This window comes from Colius striatus, chromosome 7 (genome assembly GCF_028858725.1).
Source record: "Colius striatus isolate bColStr4 chromosome 7, bColStr4.1.hap1, whole genome shotgun sequence".
NCBI classification, from domain to species: domain Eukaryota; kingdom Metazoa; phylum Chordata; class Aves; order Coliiformes; family Coliidae; genus Colius; species Colius striatus.
The window spans coordinates 43255018-43270908 of record NC_084765.1 but is presented as its reverse complement, the minus strand read 5'-3'; the positions used below and the strand labels follow the sequence as shown (position 1 = coordinate 43270908).

Genomic DNA, 15891 nt, shown 5'->3' with positions numbered 1-15891 from the left:
AACAAGCTCAATATATCATGTAAAAGTTGAGAACCAGGACAAGGAAACCAAGAAACACAGGAGATGGGTCCCTTTCAACACACATCTCCGCAGAGGTCACCGCAATGACTTAGAGCTGGGGGAGGGCCAGGGCACCGTGCAGGCATCTATTGGAGATCCCAGGCGGGCTCCAGGCAGCCAGCCTCAGACACATGCAAACTGCGAGGTCAGAGGCAGCAGGAGCTCAGGCTGAGACCACACGTACTCCTGCACCACTCGCTACCTGCAGTGGCAAATTGCCCGGCACAGCCAAGGAGGTGAGCGCTGGCAGAGCTGCACGGGGCAGCACAGGTTCCCCCCCCACCCCCACACCACCACTGCTTCAGAGCTTTGGTCACAGCCAGGTCAGTACAACACCGAGTTACCAACACTTGGAGGGGACAGACATGTACACAGAGAGGGAAGACCAAGCATCTGTCACCTCAACAAGCTTAAGTTCCATGTGAGCAGTAGGGGAAAGAGAAGAGCAGATGGGGTACAATCCTGGGTTTCTAGGCGATCCAGAGATGTCAGTGCCAGGTACCCTGAGGTCATTTTTGCCTGTGTCCAGGGATTTGAAGAATTCAGCAGCCTCCACAGCAGCTCAGCTCCAAAACCCCTGTGCTCTGACTGCATGTGAGTCCCACAGGGCTTGTGAGCTCAGACAGGGCTGAGGAGAGGCACCGACACAGGCCCCATCACCCCTGAGGGATAACTCCATCAGTCTCCTCTTCCATCTAAAGCCCAAGCAAAAGATGCCCCAAGCAAATGTTGAGGTAGATGAGACCTTGTCCAATTCCAAGGGGCAACACAAGACTTTAAGCTCTCAGACACTAGAAATTGCACATTCCTTTCCTGGAAGCTGCTCCTCCCTGCATCATCCTGGAGGAAAGCCAGAGTAAAGAACTGCATGGGTGCACTCCATCTCCTCCATTACAAGGAAAAGAAGGATCCAAGATTGGTTTCCCCTCTGACTGGGCTCCAAAGCTCTCTCAGGAAAGGTCTGTTATCTCCCATCAACACAACCCACTCCTGTTTGTTACGGAATAATAAAGTCATTAGTACTGAGCATTCACACTATTACACTGTTGTTTTACAGGGCTATAATTTAACAGTTCCTCACTGTTTGCTTTAAAAAATAAATACTTGAAAGGTCTATAAAATTATTAACTCATGCTCCAGTCTGAAAACACAGGCACGGGCAGGGATTTCTGCTCTCTAATAAATCATGTTTCCCTACTAGTAAACAACCTACAAGAGACATCTTTTGTTTACTGAAAGTAAACAGCATGCAGACTTTTAAACAAAAAGAAGGTGGGAGGTTGAGGGGAACAGACAGATGATGTTTTCCACTTTCATTTTGCCTTGTGTCTAAACAAACAGTCCCTAACAGCTTTGTTTTCCAAACTAACTTTCTCCCAGCTGCTATCTGGAACCACAGAAAGGGAAAGCAATACTCAAGATGTGAAAGGATTACTTGACTTTGCACACTTGTTTTACTCAGCAATCAGCATCCTGGATATGCAAGGACAGGGAGAGTTATGGCAATAGACTTGTAAAGACTGGTTGGCTTCACTTGCAAAGGAGTACTGGGAGGGTTCACTCAGATTCCCTCAAGCCACACAAGCAGGAAGCAGCATTTTGGGAAGCTTTTGTGCCAGGTCAGCTTGCCACAGGACCCAATCAATTGCCTTCCCCACAGCCACAATTGCCCTTAAATCTCCGAAGGTGACTCTCAGTGCAGACAAGAGGCAGAGAAAACAGCTCTTACAGACTCCTCAGTGACTAGTCACCTGTAGCTGTTATCCTCAATGCTTTTTGGCTGTGGTCATGCCTGTATCCACAGAGATGGGCTGCAGAGAGACACTGACCCAGAGAAGAACCAAGGAACTGTATCAAGATGGAGCACATTCTAATGTATCTGATTTTTTCATCATATTAAGGATCAAAGATCTTAATCATCAAAGACCTTAATCATCAAAGATCTTTCTCATCCTTCTGCCTTCAACCGATGATCAAGACATCAAATATTCCTTCACTCCTTTTCTTTGCCTCCTTGCTACATGCAGTTTGTGTTACTTAGACCATATCTGCCTCAGAAGTTCCTTGCCTACACAAGAGATGTGGCAACACTTTGATGAAGTGTTCAGTCTTCAGGATGAGAATAGCTAGAGTTAACAATATTTTGACCTTTTTCACTCAAATAGCAGGAGATTCCTCATAACCAAGCATAAATACAGAGATATGTCTCTATTGGTCTTGAAAGCAAGGTGCAAATATATGGCTCTATCACAGCCCTGGCACACACACCACTGAAATGTGCCACATTTGACCCACCACCTTTGTAACTGTATGTCATAGGACACAAAACTCTGCAACAACCAAAGCCCCTCCACAGAGGGGGCAACAGGATGCATCTCCACAGCAGTGGAGAAGCATCCATGCTGGCAGAAGACCTCTGTGAATAGAAGGCTCTGTGATAGCTCCCAGGAAAGACACAACTCAAGCCCCCACTGGCACCTCAGCCTGGCCCAGCTTGACATGGAACAGACACATCTACATCTGAAGTGGTGATGGAACTGCCCTCTGGGGCTCCAGGATCCTGCCTCAGCTCCCAGAAAGAGGGCTGCAGCTGCATTCTTTAGGGATGCTTTGCTCCTTAAGTTAATCAAACTGCATCACGCAGCCTTGGCAAACATCTGCTCTTCCCTTCCTGGGTATCTTTGGCCATCTCCTGTCACAGTCCATCAGCTCTGCCCTGTTGGTACTTCCAGAGGTGGCCTCTGGCAATGCTAAGAGAAGCTGCAAGCCCTTGATGTGCTCCACGGACCACTGCCCCCAACACAGCTCCTTCTGCCACTGCCTTTCTCAGGGTTACAGCCTTTCTCTGCATCTCTCCCCTCAGAAAGCAAGCTGAATAGAAAAGAGAGAAACACCCAGTTTGTCAAAACCCTCCATATGTAAGACCGTTGGTAATTACACAGGTGCCTACAACTGCCATTAAGAAAACACATAACACAAAAGACAGGCCTGAACCTTCCCCAGCAGATGACATGTAGCTAAATGGTAGCCTCTATATATCCTTAATCTGCTGTCCCGATAAAGAGAGAAGCCAACCTCGCAAGCTATACCTTCATGAGCATTACGCCAAAGAAAGCTATTTACACAGCCATGAAGCCCAGACCATGGTACTCATTCCTCATTCACCCCATCCAGGTCTTGTAGGAAATCCTGCAGCACTCTAAGAGCTGGGCAATGTGCATGCAGCCCAAGCACCCTGTACTCAGAAACAAACCCTCCACACAAGCCCTTTTAGGAGGCCTTTTTCTCCCACCTCCGTGCAGCTGGCACAAGAGCCAAGTTCCCCTGACAGCACATGGATTTCATCAGGCCAGAAATCTTCAAAGCCCTGCCACTGCTGTTGGTAATGAGATTCTGCAGTTCACCTGAAAACAAACAAAAAAAAAACAGAAGGAGGAGGGCAGGTGAAGCCCCTTCTCCACCACAGCCTGAACTCTGTGAAACCACCTGTGGAATAGTTTAGTCTTGCTTCCATCAAGAGGTCCTCCTAGCAGCTGGGAAGTCCACCTATGAATACAGCCCTTTAGACAGAGGAGCATTCATATGAGGAAAACAGTGGCATGGCGTATTTGACAGTAAAACACAAGCTACAAGCAGAGAAACTGATGTTTTTATCAGTGACAGGTCTTTTATCTTGCTGTGTGCTGGCCTCCTCATAAAAACAGACGAGATCCCATCTCTTTTCTTACCTGAAATGCTGTCTGCAAAGAAAAAGGGCAAAGAACACTTCTTCAGGGGTGATGGGTGCTGCTCTGGCACACATCTGAGAGACATGCACTCCTCAGACTGAGCTGAAAGCTTTCACAGCAAACAAGATCTCCTGGCATGAATGGGGAACTATTTACTGGACACTTCTGGTTTTAAAGCTAAGCAAAGTGCCTCCCTTGTTTGCTCAAATTTTGATAGGCCGGGGTTCAAGTCTGGAGTGTCTCTTCAGGACAGGGTGTAAAGTGCCATAACACAGAGCAGACACAAACAGTCAGGAATGGCTCTGGTCTCAGTCCTAGCAGGTACCCAAGAAATCTGCACACACAGCCCATCTCTCTGCCCCTTGTGCTTTCCAGCTCTCTTCAAAACCACCAACCTGTCCCACAGAGCCAGAGCAGTGAGGCTTGGGTGTGCAACTTGCCACTCCAAGAAGACAAGAACCAACTCTCCCATGCTGTATCATTACAAAGTCACCTACCCCCAAGAAAATCCAGGCTCATCAAACTCCTGACAACTCTCCTGCATTTCCCAGGTAATTGCACAAACCATGAATTAATGAGAAATAATGAGCCAGTACACAGGGGAAGAGGAGACTATTCAGAATGGCAACAAAGAAAACTAATGGGAAAGTATGTTTTAATAGCTCACTGCAGACGACTGTCACTGCAAACCTGCAACACCTCAAGAGAGCTTTCACCTCTCTGGGACAACTGCAGAGAGCGCACACCACCCATATAGCACAGAACGTGACAGAAAGGTGAGAGGGGCTTAGGCCACAAGTTAGTTTTGCAGAGAACAGTCTGAGCAGCCCAAACAAAGGAGCAGACTCTGTCCAGGCACAGCTTTGTCACCATCCACTGCACGACCTCTGGGATTCCACAGAAACCATCCGGGCTCCACTGCCTGGCTACAGGCTGCAGCATCTGACATCAGCTCCCCCCACGGGTGTGGACTACCTAAGCTTTATCTAGCCATGCTCTGCTATTTTTTGTTATCACTTAACTCACAAAGGTACTGTATCAATACAGCCAGCCAACCAGACTTATTTGGACAATAGTAGATAAGACGGTAGGTTTGAAAAGCAAACACTGAAAACAACAGGAGGTGCTAAACTCTTAAACAGCACAACAATCTTCCCAAGGACTTGACCATAGAATGGTAGGGGTTGGAAGGGACCTTTAGAGATCATCTAGTCCAACTCCCTTGCAGACTCTCCAACCTCCAGCAGCATCTTCTCATCTAGTCCAGTCTTAAGACAGCAGCTGACTGTGATCTGGAGACTCAGTTGTTGAAAACAAAAAGCGAGCTCTTACAGGCCAGGGACCATGTTAGGAGAAAGAGCAAGACAGGAGCCCTACCCACAGCTACTGGGATGCACTTGAAGCTGGAGGAAAACAAGGAGCAATACCACCTTCTGAAGAGGGTTAGGACTGAAGGGCAGAATGGGTGGGAATCTGCCTTCCCATTTCCAAGTTTAAAATTAGTTCTATCACCACAACAGGAGGAAAAAGCTATTTCACAGCCTATGTTCCCAACTCCCTGAGACCCACTTAACTTTCAAACATCTACAGTGCATTTACTCACTGTCAGTGCAAGTTCCTCTTCAGAGCACATAAATCTTCCCTTTTTCCAAAGCTGCAGCCAGCTGAAACCTGACAGTTTGAGGACAAAGCAGTAAAAGGATCGGGTCTGCTTCCAAACGGTGAAGGACACACTTTGAACACTACAGTATCTATGCAGTAAGATGCCTGTGGGGGTCAGCACACTGCTCTGAGGCCCCTCTGTTCCAAGGGTCCAGGCTCAGATGTGAGGTTTCTCTCTGCTGTCTCTGGGCTTCTGCTCACTTCACCAAAACATATCTAAAAACAACGCACAGACTTTTACCGAGTTTTCAGCAAAAAGGCCCAAATCACTCAATTTTCTCCGCAGTGAGGAGAGGTTTTGCCTCCACATTAGATTGCTAGGTGAGCACTACAGATGGTGGCTGCTCTGGACCAAGGAACACAACCCCATTTATTACTAAAACCAAATTTGTTTTCATTAATCTAGACTAATTATTGCTGCTTCTCTTTTAATGAGGTCCTGTGTGCCTCAGCACATGACATCAGCACCAGAGAAATCCTCACCTTCACAACCTGGCAATTTTGGGCTATTTTGAACAGTTCCTTCTCTACTGCAAGAGAGAAATTGAGAATGGTGACTCTTCCAAAGAATCAGTTTCAGAACATTGTGTGATCACTCTCAGCTCAGAAACAGCCTTGCAAAATCTCCTTGACTTTATCCAACTTTCACTACTGCTGAGCAGGGATTAACATTAACAAAGCCCACCCCATCTTAGCAAAGGATTATTTGTTAGTCACCAACCTACAGCCACTTGCATTTTCCAGCAGAGACCTTCATGTCTCTCCGATAGCTAGCAGGATAATCCGAGTCACATTTTTAATAAAATCTACATAAAAACCTCACATCTCCACTCTTGTCTTCCCCCTTTCAAAATGCCCAATTAGTTCAGCTTAGGAAATGCCATAAAAATTAGTACTGTGAAATTTCCAGTCTGACAAGTTTCTGGTGAGAGGAAAATATTCCCTATGAGGGCAGTATTTTTCTTTTAAAGCCCACAAACTCTAAAATACACCAACAGGTAATCAGGACTTCTCATTTCCTGGCCTGCCCGTTGCTTGTACATGTCTCTGTATTCACAGTGCACCCACATACAGCCAGTGCTGACGCACCACAGGCAGGTAGGCACAACCACGTCTCCACAGCCACACAAACAGAAGCATTTTGGACCCATCATCTCTACAGGCCTCTACAACTGAAACCCACACCTGCAGCACACTGCCCTGCAGCATCTGGACACCTCCACCCCAAAAGCATCTCCATCCTAAAGTCCTACTATTGGTTTCCTACTTCTGAAGGCTCACTGCTGCTCCACAGACACAGCTGGGCAGCGGCTGGAGATATTTAGACAAAAAGCATTAAACCTGCACTGTGTGGGCAACGTGGAAAAGGAGGGAGCATCTCTATGAGTGAGGAGAGGGCAAAGCTCCACTTAAAGTGCTGATGGAGGATGTGGCTGAGATTATTTGGTGAAAGCAACTGTAAGACTAGGTATTTTTCTCTGCAAGTGTAACTACATGGTATAATTCCAGCTTTGAGGGTAGCCTTTCTCTTTAAAAGCTATATGGAAGTTGTACATACATGTCACATCCCAGTTCTTCCTCTGGATTCTGCCTGTGAGCATCCTCCTGTAAGAGGATGGATTTGCCTCAGCAACAGCTCGGCTGCTCACCAAAGAGGCCATCTCAGAGATAAAGGTTTCTTTAGTTTTCCCTTTGCTTGGCTCTGCACAGCCCATCACATCTGGAAAGCCACATCCAGAACCAGCTGTGCAAGCTGAACAACAGCAGGAACAGGTGCCCTCAGGGACTCACTGAGTCTACATCCAAAAAGTCAGGCTCCAAATTAAAGTAGCTAAGAAATTCCCTCTGCTGAGCAAACATCTGCCTGCTGAGAAAAGCAGGGCATGTACTTGCACTACAGTTAGCTATAGAATGCTGAGATGAAGGGCTGGGGAACAGGTGAAAAGACTCAAGGACCTGCATGCACTCAGCTTAGTACAAGGCAGGTTACCAGGACATTTCATCAGTGTGCATGAACTCACAGAGAGGTTTCTCACCTTGCCTTCTGATCCACCTACAAACCACAGCTAGGTAACACTCAGACTGAGTGAGAGTGCACACCACTGAGCCAGGACATCAAAATCCAGCTCACCACTATGCAAGGACATCAAGCCAGCTCACCAAGGGGCTGTGGCAGACAAGACATTTTAAGTCAGAAGTGGGTGTTGCTCTTCGAGAGATGCTCTTGTTCAGGCACAACCATTAAACCTGAAACAAGAGCTGTCCTCCGCTCCTCGCAGTACACATCCAGGCAGCACAACCTCACTAGCCTTAAACCTACAAAACCACCCAAGTGCCTTCATTGGGGTAAAAAACAAAGAGAGAGAAGAATTATATGACAGCTAAGCCTCGTGCCCGGATGCTGAAGTGTCGCTGAAGCCTTTCACCCCGCACTTAACTCCCTCTGCTGCTAAACAGAAAATCCTGGCAGCAGCCACAAGCATTAAGTAAATGGGAAGCTATTCTCTGCCAGCAGCTGGGAGAAACTTCCTTTTCTCCCCACTTTGCACGGAAAGAAAAGCTCACAATAGTACTTGAGGTAATGCTGCTAGCCAGATTTTCAACTGCCAGACTCTTGAGGAAAGCCTCCAGATACGAAGCCAGCTCCTAAGGACCCTCTTCAAGTGGGTGACATTTGACTTCAGGAACGCACGGCTCATCTCCTCCAGGAAAGCTTCACTTTGTTTCCAGTGCAGAGAAAACAGTATGAAGGAAAAGAAAGAAAAGTTGCAGTTACTGTGACCTAGGAAAAAGAGAGCCAAGTCATTTTGATCAATATTTTGATTTCTCCAACAAAAGCCGCAATCAGCACCGAGATAAACAACTGGTTAACAAGTGAGGGAGGGGGGCAGGAGGGGTAAAGCAAACCAGAGTTTCAAGACACTTATCTTGCCATCACAACAATTGCCACCAATGACAGTAATTTACATGGCTAATAGGCAGTATTATGTTTACAAAATTATTCTTGGGAAGGAGGGTCTAAACAACTTTTGCCAGCCCAGCAAAGGAGCGGGTGCTGGATCAGACACTGGGGTTTTTTCCCTTCTATGTGTATTCTGCCAAGATGCCTTTTGATGCAACAAGGCACTGTCCCTTCACAAGGCACACCATCGCCCTCCTACAACCACCTCAGCTCTCCACCAGCTGGGCTGCCTGAGCCTCTGTGGGGAAATACCTATCAAGCAGGATACAATGGAGTGAAGCCAGCAGCCCCAGATCCTCCAGTCCATGCCACAGTTCTTATCCCAGTGCTGGAGATAATCTCAAAGGAGCTCCCACATCTTGTACACAAGCCTTATCTCCCACACAGTGACAGGTTCCATCCCAGTAACACAGCCTGAACATCAGCCTGAACATCTGCTAATCCTCTGCCCTCCTCAACCTTTGTCTTTTTCTTTTGTCACAAAAAGCTCCATGGCTCCTTCTCAGGAGCTTTGCCAGGAGGCAAACAGGCAAGTGGGACTGGTAGGGCACAGATGTGGGATGTAACTGGCCTGATCCCTCTGGCACAGCCTGGTTAAGAGGACTACGCATACCATCCTTTTAAAGCAGCACTGGTAGTTCCAAAAGGTAACAGCAGTACATCACATCAGCACTACAAGGAGCGCACTGGAGTTTCTCAGAGACCATCTCCAAAAGAGAGGCAAAAATGGGACAAAGATTTCCAAAGAAACACTAAAGCCTCCTCAGTGCAATGACAAACAAAGCCGGGGGGGTGGGGGCAGGAATAAATCAGTGAACACTTGACTAGTTTTCTTTTAACATCAGGCACAGTTCCACTTTTGTCTGGAAAATACATGCACCCATTCTGCAAACTGCATCCAACTAGCCAGCCAAGAGACAGAAAGGCCAGTCCTGTGTTAAGTCCAAAGCTTCAGGTCATTTTAAAACTTGTAAGCACTGCTGGTGCTTTTGAGAAAGAAGATTTATCAAAGCCCCGAGCACATAGATAGATAGGTTTTGCCAAAACCCTCGGTGTATTCACAAAACACAGCATGGGAAATCCATCTCATTAAGTAATGACCTTTTTGGTCACACCTATTAACTTGATTATCTGTCGACAGTAGAAACTTATCAAGGATGCACATTTCCCAGCACAGTGAAACATCCAGCAGGACCCACTGCAGCCTGGCACCGCTCCTGCATCTCGGGTTTGCACCACCTCGGCTCCAGGTTCTGCCATCCCAGCACCTTTCCCTGCAGATGTGCTTTAACTTTCATTTCCCAAATTCTTACATTTAACAAGGTGCTAAGCCATCCCAACTCCAAAGGCAATGTGGTTCAAAGACCCAGCAGGAAATGAGAGCAGGGAAGTCAGTCGGGATAAAGGAAATGGCCAGAGCAGACCAAGCACAGGTGTGACAATTTCACACACAAGATTTTCATTCTTCCACCAGCTTGGGCCGACAGCAACCTCTGGGAAAGCTCACATTTCATTAACACACCTTTAATATTAACAACCTGTCCTCAAGGAATCCACATAAGAGGTCTTGGGGAAAAAAAATCCACCATTAAAATATTCAAAACCAAGAAAGCATAATCATAAACCCGGGGATTCAATTGCTCAGCTGAATGTTACATGGCAGTAACAAGCAATTGGGTTGAAAATGAAGACTTTTTACGTAATGTCCTGACATGAAAACTTCTGTGGGATACAGTAACTGCTTATCACAGGCACCACAAAGAGTGTTTATTACCGACAGAGATAACACCCTGCATCTGCTGCACTTCTCAGATAAAGCAGGCCCACATCACAACACCATGATCCCGTGGATTATGAGCAGGAGAGGATCTTGCTCAACTAGAGACACCAAAAGGCATCAAAGACATGAAAGAAAACATGTCCATGGGAGAAGAACCACGACCTACAAGCTCATAAGTATCTTGACACTTGCAAACAGGAAACTGGCTCGATATGCTCAGACAAGGCTGATACCAAGTGACTGATGTCTCCCAGGGAATTTCTCTTCTCAGAAGCTGCTACTCCAGCAGGTACCCACCTTTCTGGAAGCAAAGACTGACTAGTTCTTCCCCTCCCTCTGAGGGCTCAGTTACTCTTCAGAATGAGGAAATGCAATGGTGTCTCAAGGATGACTTCTGCACACCAGTGAAAGTCAAACTAGGAGGGGCTCTTCAATCCCTCCCTGCATGTCACCTCTGTTTTTTATGAGGATGCCAGACTCTGTGGACCTTCTCACCAAAAATCCACTCAAGTCAGAAAAGAACAAGCAGCCCTTTGAGGTCACTTGCTCATAGGACTTTAATAAATGCCTAGAGGGTACTCAGAGTGACAGTGTTCTTCATATGTTTACACTGTGCAACAGCATCTTCTGTCCAGCTGGAACAAACTGGGAAACTGAGGTAAAACCAGCAAGTGACCAACACAATGACAACAGAAAGAGACAATGTTACAGCAGCTCCAAGTCCTGTGTTTGGAAAATGCTTTCCCAAGAAGAGAGAGGCAAGCACAACTGCTACCGAGCCCTGTGACGTGAATGCTGGCGTGACCATAACACAACAGCAGGCTTTAAAGCATAAAAGACTTCAAAAATAAACAAGTGGATACAAGGACTTGAGACTGTGATTTCCTGCAGCTTTGTGTCCTGTGACTGGATTACCCTGTCCTGTACAAACAAGGTGCAAGCTCTGTTCAAAGCTGCAGTTGAGATACTTCGGCTTCTCCCATCGGTGGGTTTTGCCAGTGCCTCTCCTTCAGCCTATGCAGAAATTGCATCTCTCCCCTCTACTTGAGCATTTCTTTGCAGCAGCTCTGAGTTCTCCTCGCCCACGTTAGCTGTGACTGACCAAAAGGTCCAAGAAATGTGGAAAAGGAAAGGGAAATGGACAGACAACCAGGCAGCGTGACTACAGAAGTGTCTTCTACTTTGAAAGACAGGCTAAAACGCTGTAGACAAGAGGATCCAGTCCTTCTCCAGAAAGCAACAAAATTGCACCAGAGTTGATTTTGGCCCAACATGCACTTGGTAAATACTGATAGCAAGGATTTACCATATCCCCTCTAGTATTACAGCTGACTGTAAAGCAAACATTTGCTTCCTACAGATAACAAAATGACTATGATGGCTCTGGGTTTGTAAACGTTAGGGTTGCTGCCACCACCCAAGGCAAGCCTGTAATTCACAGTGTCCAAGCAGAAAATTCCCCATGTGGTAACACTGCTGCAGTTTTCCCTCAGGTACACACTCACCTCATGCAGAGATACAGTTTGGGATGGATTCCAGCAACAAATTACAATCAGATTAAATATTAATTCCCATCTTAATTATATAACCATGACTAGGCTTAATGGCCAGGCAGCCATTTAAACAGGAGAGGAGCATGTAAACTGTGTAAGCAGCGCCTCTTAACGCTGTGGATGCACAAACTGGTTCACAAGCACCTGGAGGTTTTTTCCCCCTCTGGGAAGGCAGCTCACAGGGAGGCAGAGCTCAAATTAGCCAGCAAGCAATATGGTATCAGGAGTCAGGAATTGGTGAGCCGTGGGAGAACGCAGCATCCTGTCCTCAGGATAGTTGTAGGCTACAGTGACAAAGATCTTACACATACTGGATTTCATTCTTATTGATGGATTTTACCCTCTCAGCACCTTCGAGGGAGAGAAGTGTGAAGCATCTCTACTGTTGTCTAAAAATGAGCCCTGAGGACACTAGAGCAAACGAAGCAACTGGCCCAGGATTGCATCAGGCACTCACATGAGATGTCCCATGTGCAACAGTAACACCCAGCCCACCCCAACAGCTCCTGAAATGTATGTGGCTCTGGTCCCCCCAATGCAAGGACACCTGTGCCCTACCACAGAAGCTGCCTCCAGCTCCAAATGATGCTGCAAGCATGCCCACCCGCACAGCCACTACCCTTCTTCCTCAGGGAAAGGCAGACTGCCAAACACTTTCTCTTTAAATTATGGCTTGTGCCACTCTGAAGGGGCTCGTGTACCATCAGCAACACACCCACCTCACGTGGGGCCTCCTGCAGCACAGCAGGCTTGACACAGCTGCCAGGAGAACGTCTGCTGCGGAAGCAGGGGGAGACGTCAGAAAATCAGCAGGTTCTGCTTCACTTCAGGCTTCAGTGTAGTGAAAGGATTGGGCACAAAAAATGAGAAGGAAAAAGCTAGGGAAAACAAAACCAAGCCTGAGTAGTTTCTTCTTCAGCCTCAGACACCAGAAGAGAAACAGAGCAACGCCAGCAGAAACAGTCCCCAACTTTTGAGCTGTCAGGGCTTGGAGAGCAGATGCCACAACAGCCACAGCACAATGGCAGCACACTCCAGCACCACAGCATGGGCAAAACCTGGCCAGCGTGCATGCACCGGTGTCTGGCACTGTCAGCACCCCCTATTTCTTGAACAAGAAATTTCTTGTAAGAAATGCCTCTTCCCTGCACCTCTCAGCCCTCAGATGGGCAACACTGCAACACCTCAGTCACAGGACAAGCAGATCTGCATGCAGGTGAGAGCAGCAGGGCCAGGCCATCTCCCAGCAATGGCAACGCTGACTTCCCCAGGCAAAAGCACTAACCGCAGGGAGCAGCCTGCGGGGTTAATGCCGCCAAGAGCAAGGTGATGGGAAGGATAAAACAAATCAGAACTAAAGTTAGGTGATGTTGAAAAAGGAAATCTGTTCTGCAGCTAAAAGGACTCAACCACAAATCCAAATGACACAAACCCAGATGGATTTCAGCTGATCCCTTGGACGGGAAGCTCAGCCCACTTCCCATCAGCCGGCACATGCCCCTTGCCAGAGTCAACTGAAGAAGGGGGTGTTTTGGTAGTGGGTTTTTTATTTATGTAAACCCTTTTCTGCTACTGCAGGGAAAGCAGCTTCAAAGTAGGACAGGCAGAAGGCTTTCAAAACACTGGATCACATCCCTAGCTAGTATAAACTGGCACAGCTTCCGTCGAGTCCACAGAGCAGGGGAAGGTTTTCCACTCTACTTCTCTCCTAGGTATTTCATACCCAGCGAGGCTTGAACTTTGGATCAAAACACATGGGATTCAGGATCAAATGCAGACTTTCCCAAAACCATTTCAACTCTCTGCCAAATTCATTTCAGACTGAAACAAGCCCATGTTTTTCTGTTCAGAATCAAACCCACCTGTTGGAAAGCACATTTGCATGTACCACGTGGCATGTCCGCGGGCTGCGTGGACACGCTGGCTACCTCCCTCCACAATCCTTGGCCCATTGTTAGAAAACAAACAGAAACTATTTTCACCAGTTGCTTAATTGCTTGCAAAAACAAACAAACAAACAAAAAGCAGAGAAGCCAAAACTGCAAATTCCCACAAAGCATTTGAAGTCTTCTTGTTGCATTGGGTTTGAAAAACAACATCCACTCCACCACCCCCCTTTATCCTCTGCTTTTGACCGTAGCTCTCCATTGCAAACCTCGGGATCCACTCGGCTGTTTGCTCAACGCAGGAGCCACTGCTCCCACCTGCCCCAGCTCACCCGTTTGTCTGCTGCTGGGGTCACGGACTGCCATCCACCCAGAAAAACCCACAGGCATCGGTGACAACGGGCCACTTACAAGGATCGTTACTCACTTCTACGCACAGTCACCGTAACGCTGCACCTACATCCAATGATAAGCTACCCCTTACGGGAGCTCACAACCGCCTGAAAGAAAGGAAAGCAAACAACCCTGCAGCCATCTACCACGCTGTATTCTCCCCCAAAAGGCTATTTTTGAAGCCATAATACTGAACATCCATTGTGCTGTTATTAACGCGTCATCAAAATGAATTCAAATGTTCAGTGACATAGGGATGGCTCCTCCACCGCAATCCCCCATTCAGGAGCTCTTCAACGGGAGCAGGGCACACACGCACAGCTTGCATTCTTCAGTGCAGCTCCAACAGCCCACACCTTCCAGACCCCTTCTTGGGGACAAGGACAAAAAGCTTTTGCAAAGGGAACAAACCACGCACCTTGAGGTCTGCAGCTCCCACGACCCTCGACGCAAACTTCAACAGCAAGATGTGGAAAAGTCGTCCAGGCGGACGTGTGTGTGCCCACGCACAGAGCTGAGCATTGCAAAACACAGCCACGAGGAGCACAGCTACTCCCTGGTCAATTTCCTGCACTGGCAGGTGCAGGGTGAGGGGAGATGAGGGTCCCGGCCATGGCCCTGAGACACACCGGGGCCTGCTCCGGGCCAGCCCTATGCCAGGCAAACAATTTGGCACCAGGCTGCTCTGATGCAGCAGCCGTCTATCTGTCTGTCTGTCCATTCGGAGGAAACTTGCTGCTGGCAAGACGAGGGCCCGGGGCTCGCTTCTGCGGCTGGCCCACTCACGCCCCAAGCCAGCCCTCTGAGGGGGGCTCCCTGCGGGGAACACTCTGTGTCAACCCCAAAAGGTGACTCCAAAGGAGGCACTATCCAGACATGGGTCGAGACCATGACTGCGGCTGTCACCCGACTCACAGAGGGACGAAAAGTGATCCGGGGGTGTGTGAAAAATGGCCACGGTGCTGGGGGGACACGGCCGCTGAGAGAGGAAAAGGGCGACTGGGTGCAGGGAATGGCCACTAAGGGGGAGAGAAAGCTGCTACGGGCGACCGAGAAACGGCGGGGGAGAGGGTCCCGGCCGGAGAGCAAAGTCCGCAGGGAAGCGGCCGCTGGCCGAGCCGGACGCAGGGAAAGGGCAGGCGGTGCCGCGACTCCACTCGCGACCGCGACCGTCCGTGGGCTCGGGGGCACCGACACCCGCCTCCCCCCCCCCCGCATCCTTCTTTCCTCACCCACCTTGCACGGCCAGGACGCTGAGAGTGGAGAACCAGAGACAAAGCAGTTCTTCCAGCGCCATGTAAGCCCCGGCGGGCGCCGGGAGCAGGGGCCGCCGCGGTCGCATCTAAGAGGGGAGCGCGCTCTCCCGCCGCCCCACCGCCATCTTGTGCGAGCGCCCCAGCCCCGCGCTGCCCGCCGGCGCCGCCGGGCCCCGCTGCCGGGGGCGGGGGGCGGGGGCGGCCCTGGCCCGCCGCTGCTCCGCCTTTGGCAGCGGGTTCGCCGCCGAGCCGAGCCCCGCCGAGCGGAGCCGAGCCGAGGGGCTGCTCCCGCCCTCCTCCACAGCCGCGGGACCAACAGGTTGCCGCCAGCCCGCGGCGGAGGAAGGGCCCCGCTTCCTGAGGGGGGGCACGGGGCCGGGCAGCCGCGGCAGGTGCGGGGCCGCTCGGCCGCCAAAGGCGCGCTGAGAAACATTTGTATCCCTTTTTTATTGGGTTTTTCCCCCCCTTCTCTTCGTTTTTTCCCTCCTTTTATTTTGCCGCAGGTGGACACGGTGCTGCTCGGGAGGGACACGGCTCTGTCAGCCCGTCTGTCCTGTCAGGGCTGCGGGAGTGAGCTGCAGCCGTGGCCGCCCCTGAGCGCTGACACACGG

At 49.2% G+C, this 15891-nt stretch overlaps 1 protein-coding gene across 3 annotated transcripts in view; it reads right to left on the bottom strand.

The window, feature by feature from the left end:
• IGDCC4 (immunoglobulin superfamily DCC subclass member 4) overlaps positions 1-15414 on the bottom strand; it is a 96720-nt gene extending 81306 nt beyond the window's left edge. For all 3 annotated transcript variants that reach the window (XM_061999974.1, XM_061999976.1, XM_061999975.1), the window contains exon 1: positions 15261-15414. In XM_061999974.1, coding sequence (XP_061855958.1) covers positions 15261-15366 — 106 coding nt within the window. In that variant the 5' untranslated portion in view covers positions 15367-15414. The remainder of the gene's footprint in view (positions 1-15260) is intronic.
• Positions 15415-15891: the final 477 nt, after the last annotated feature.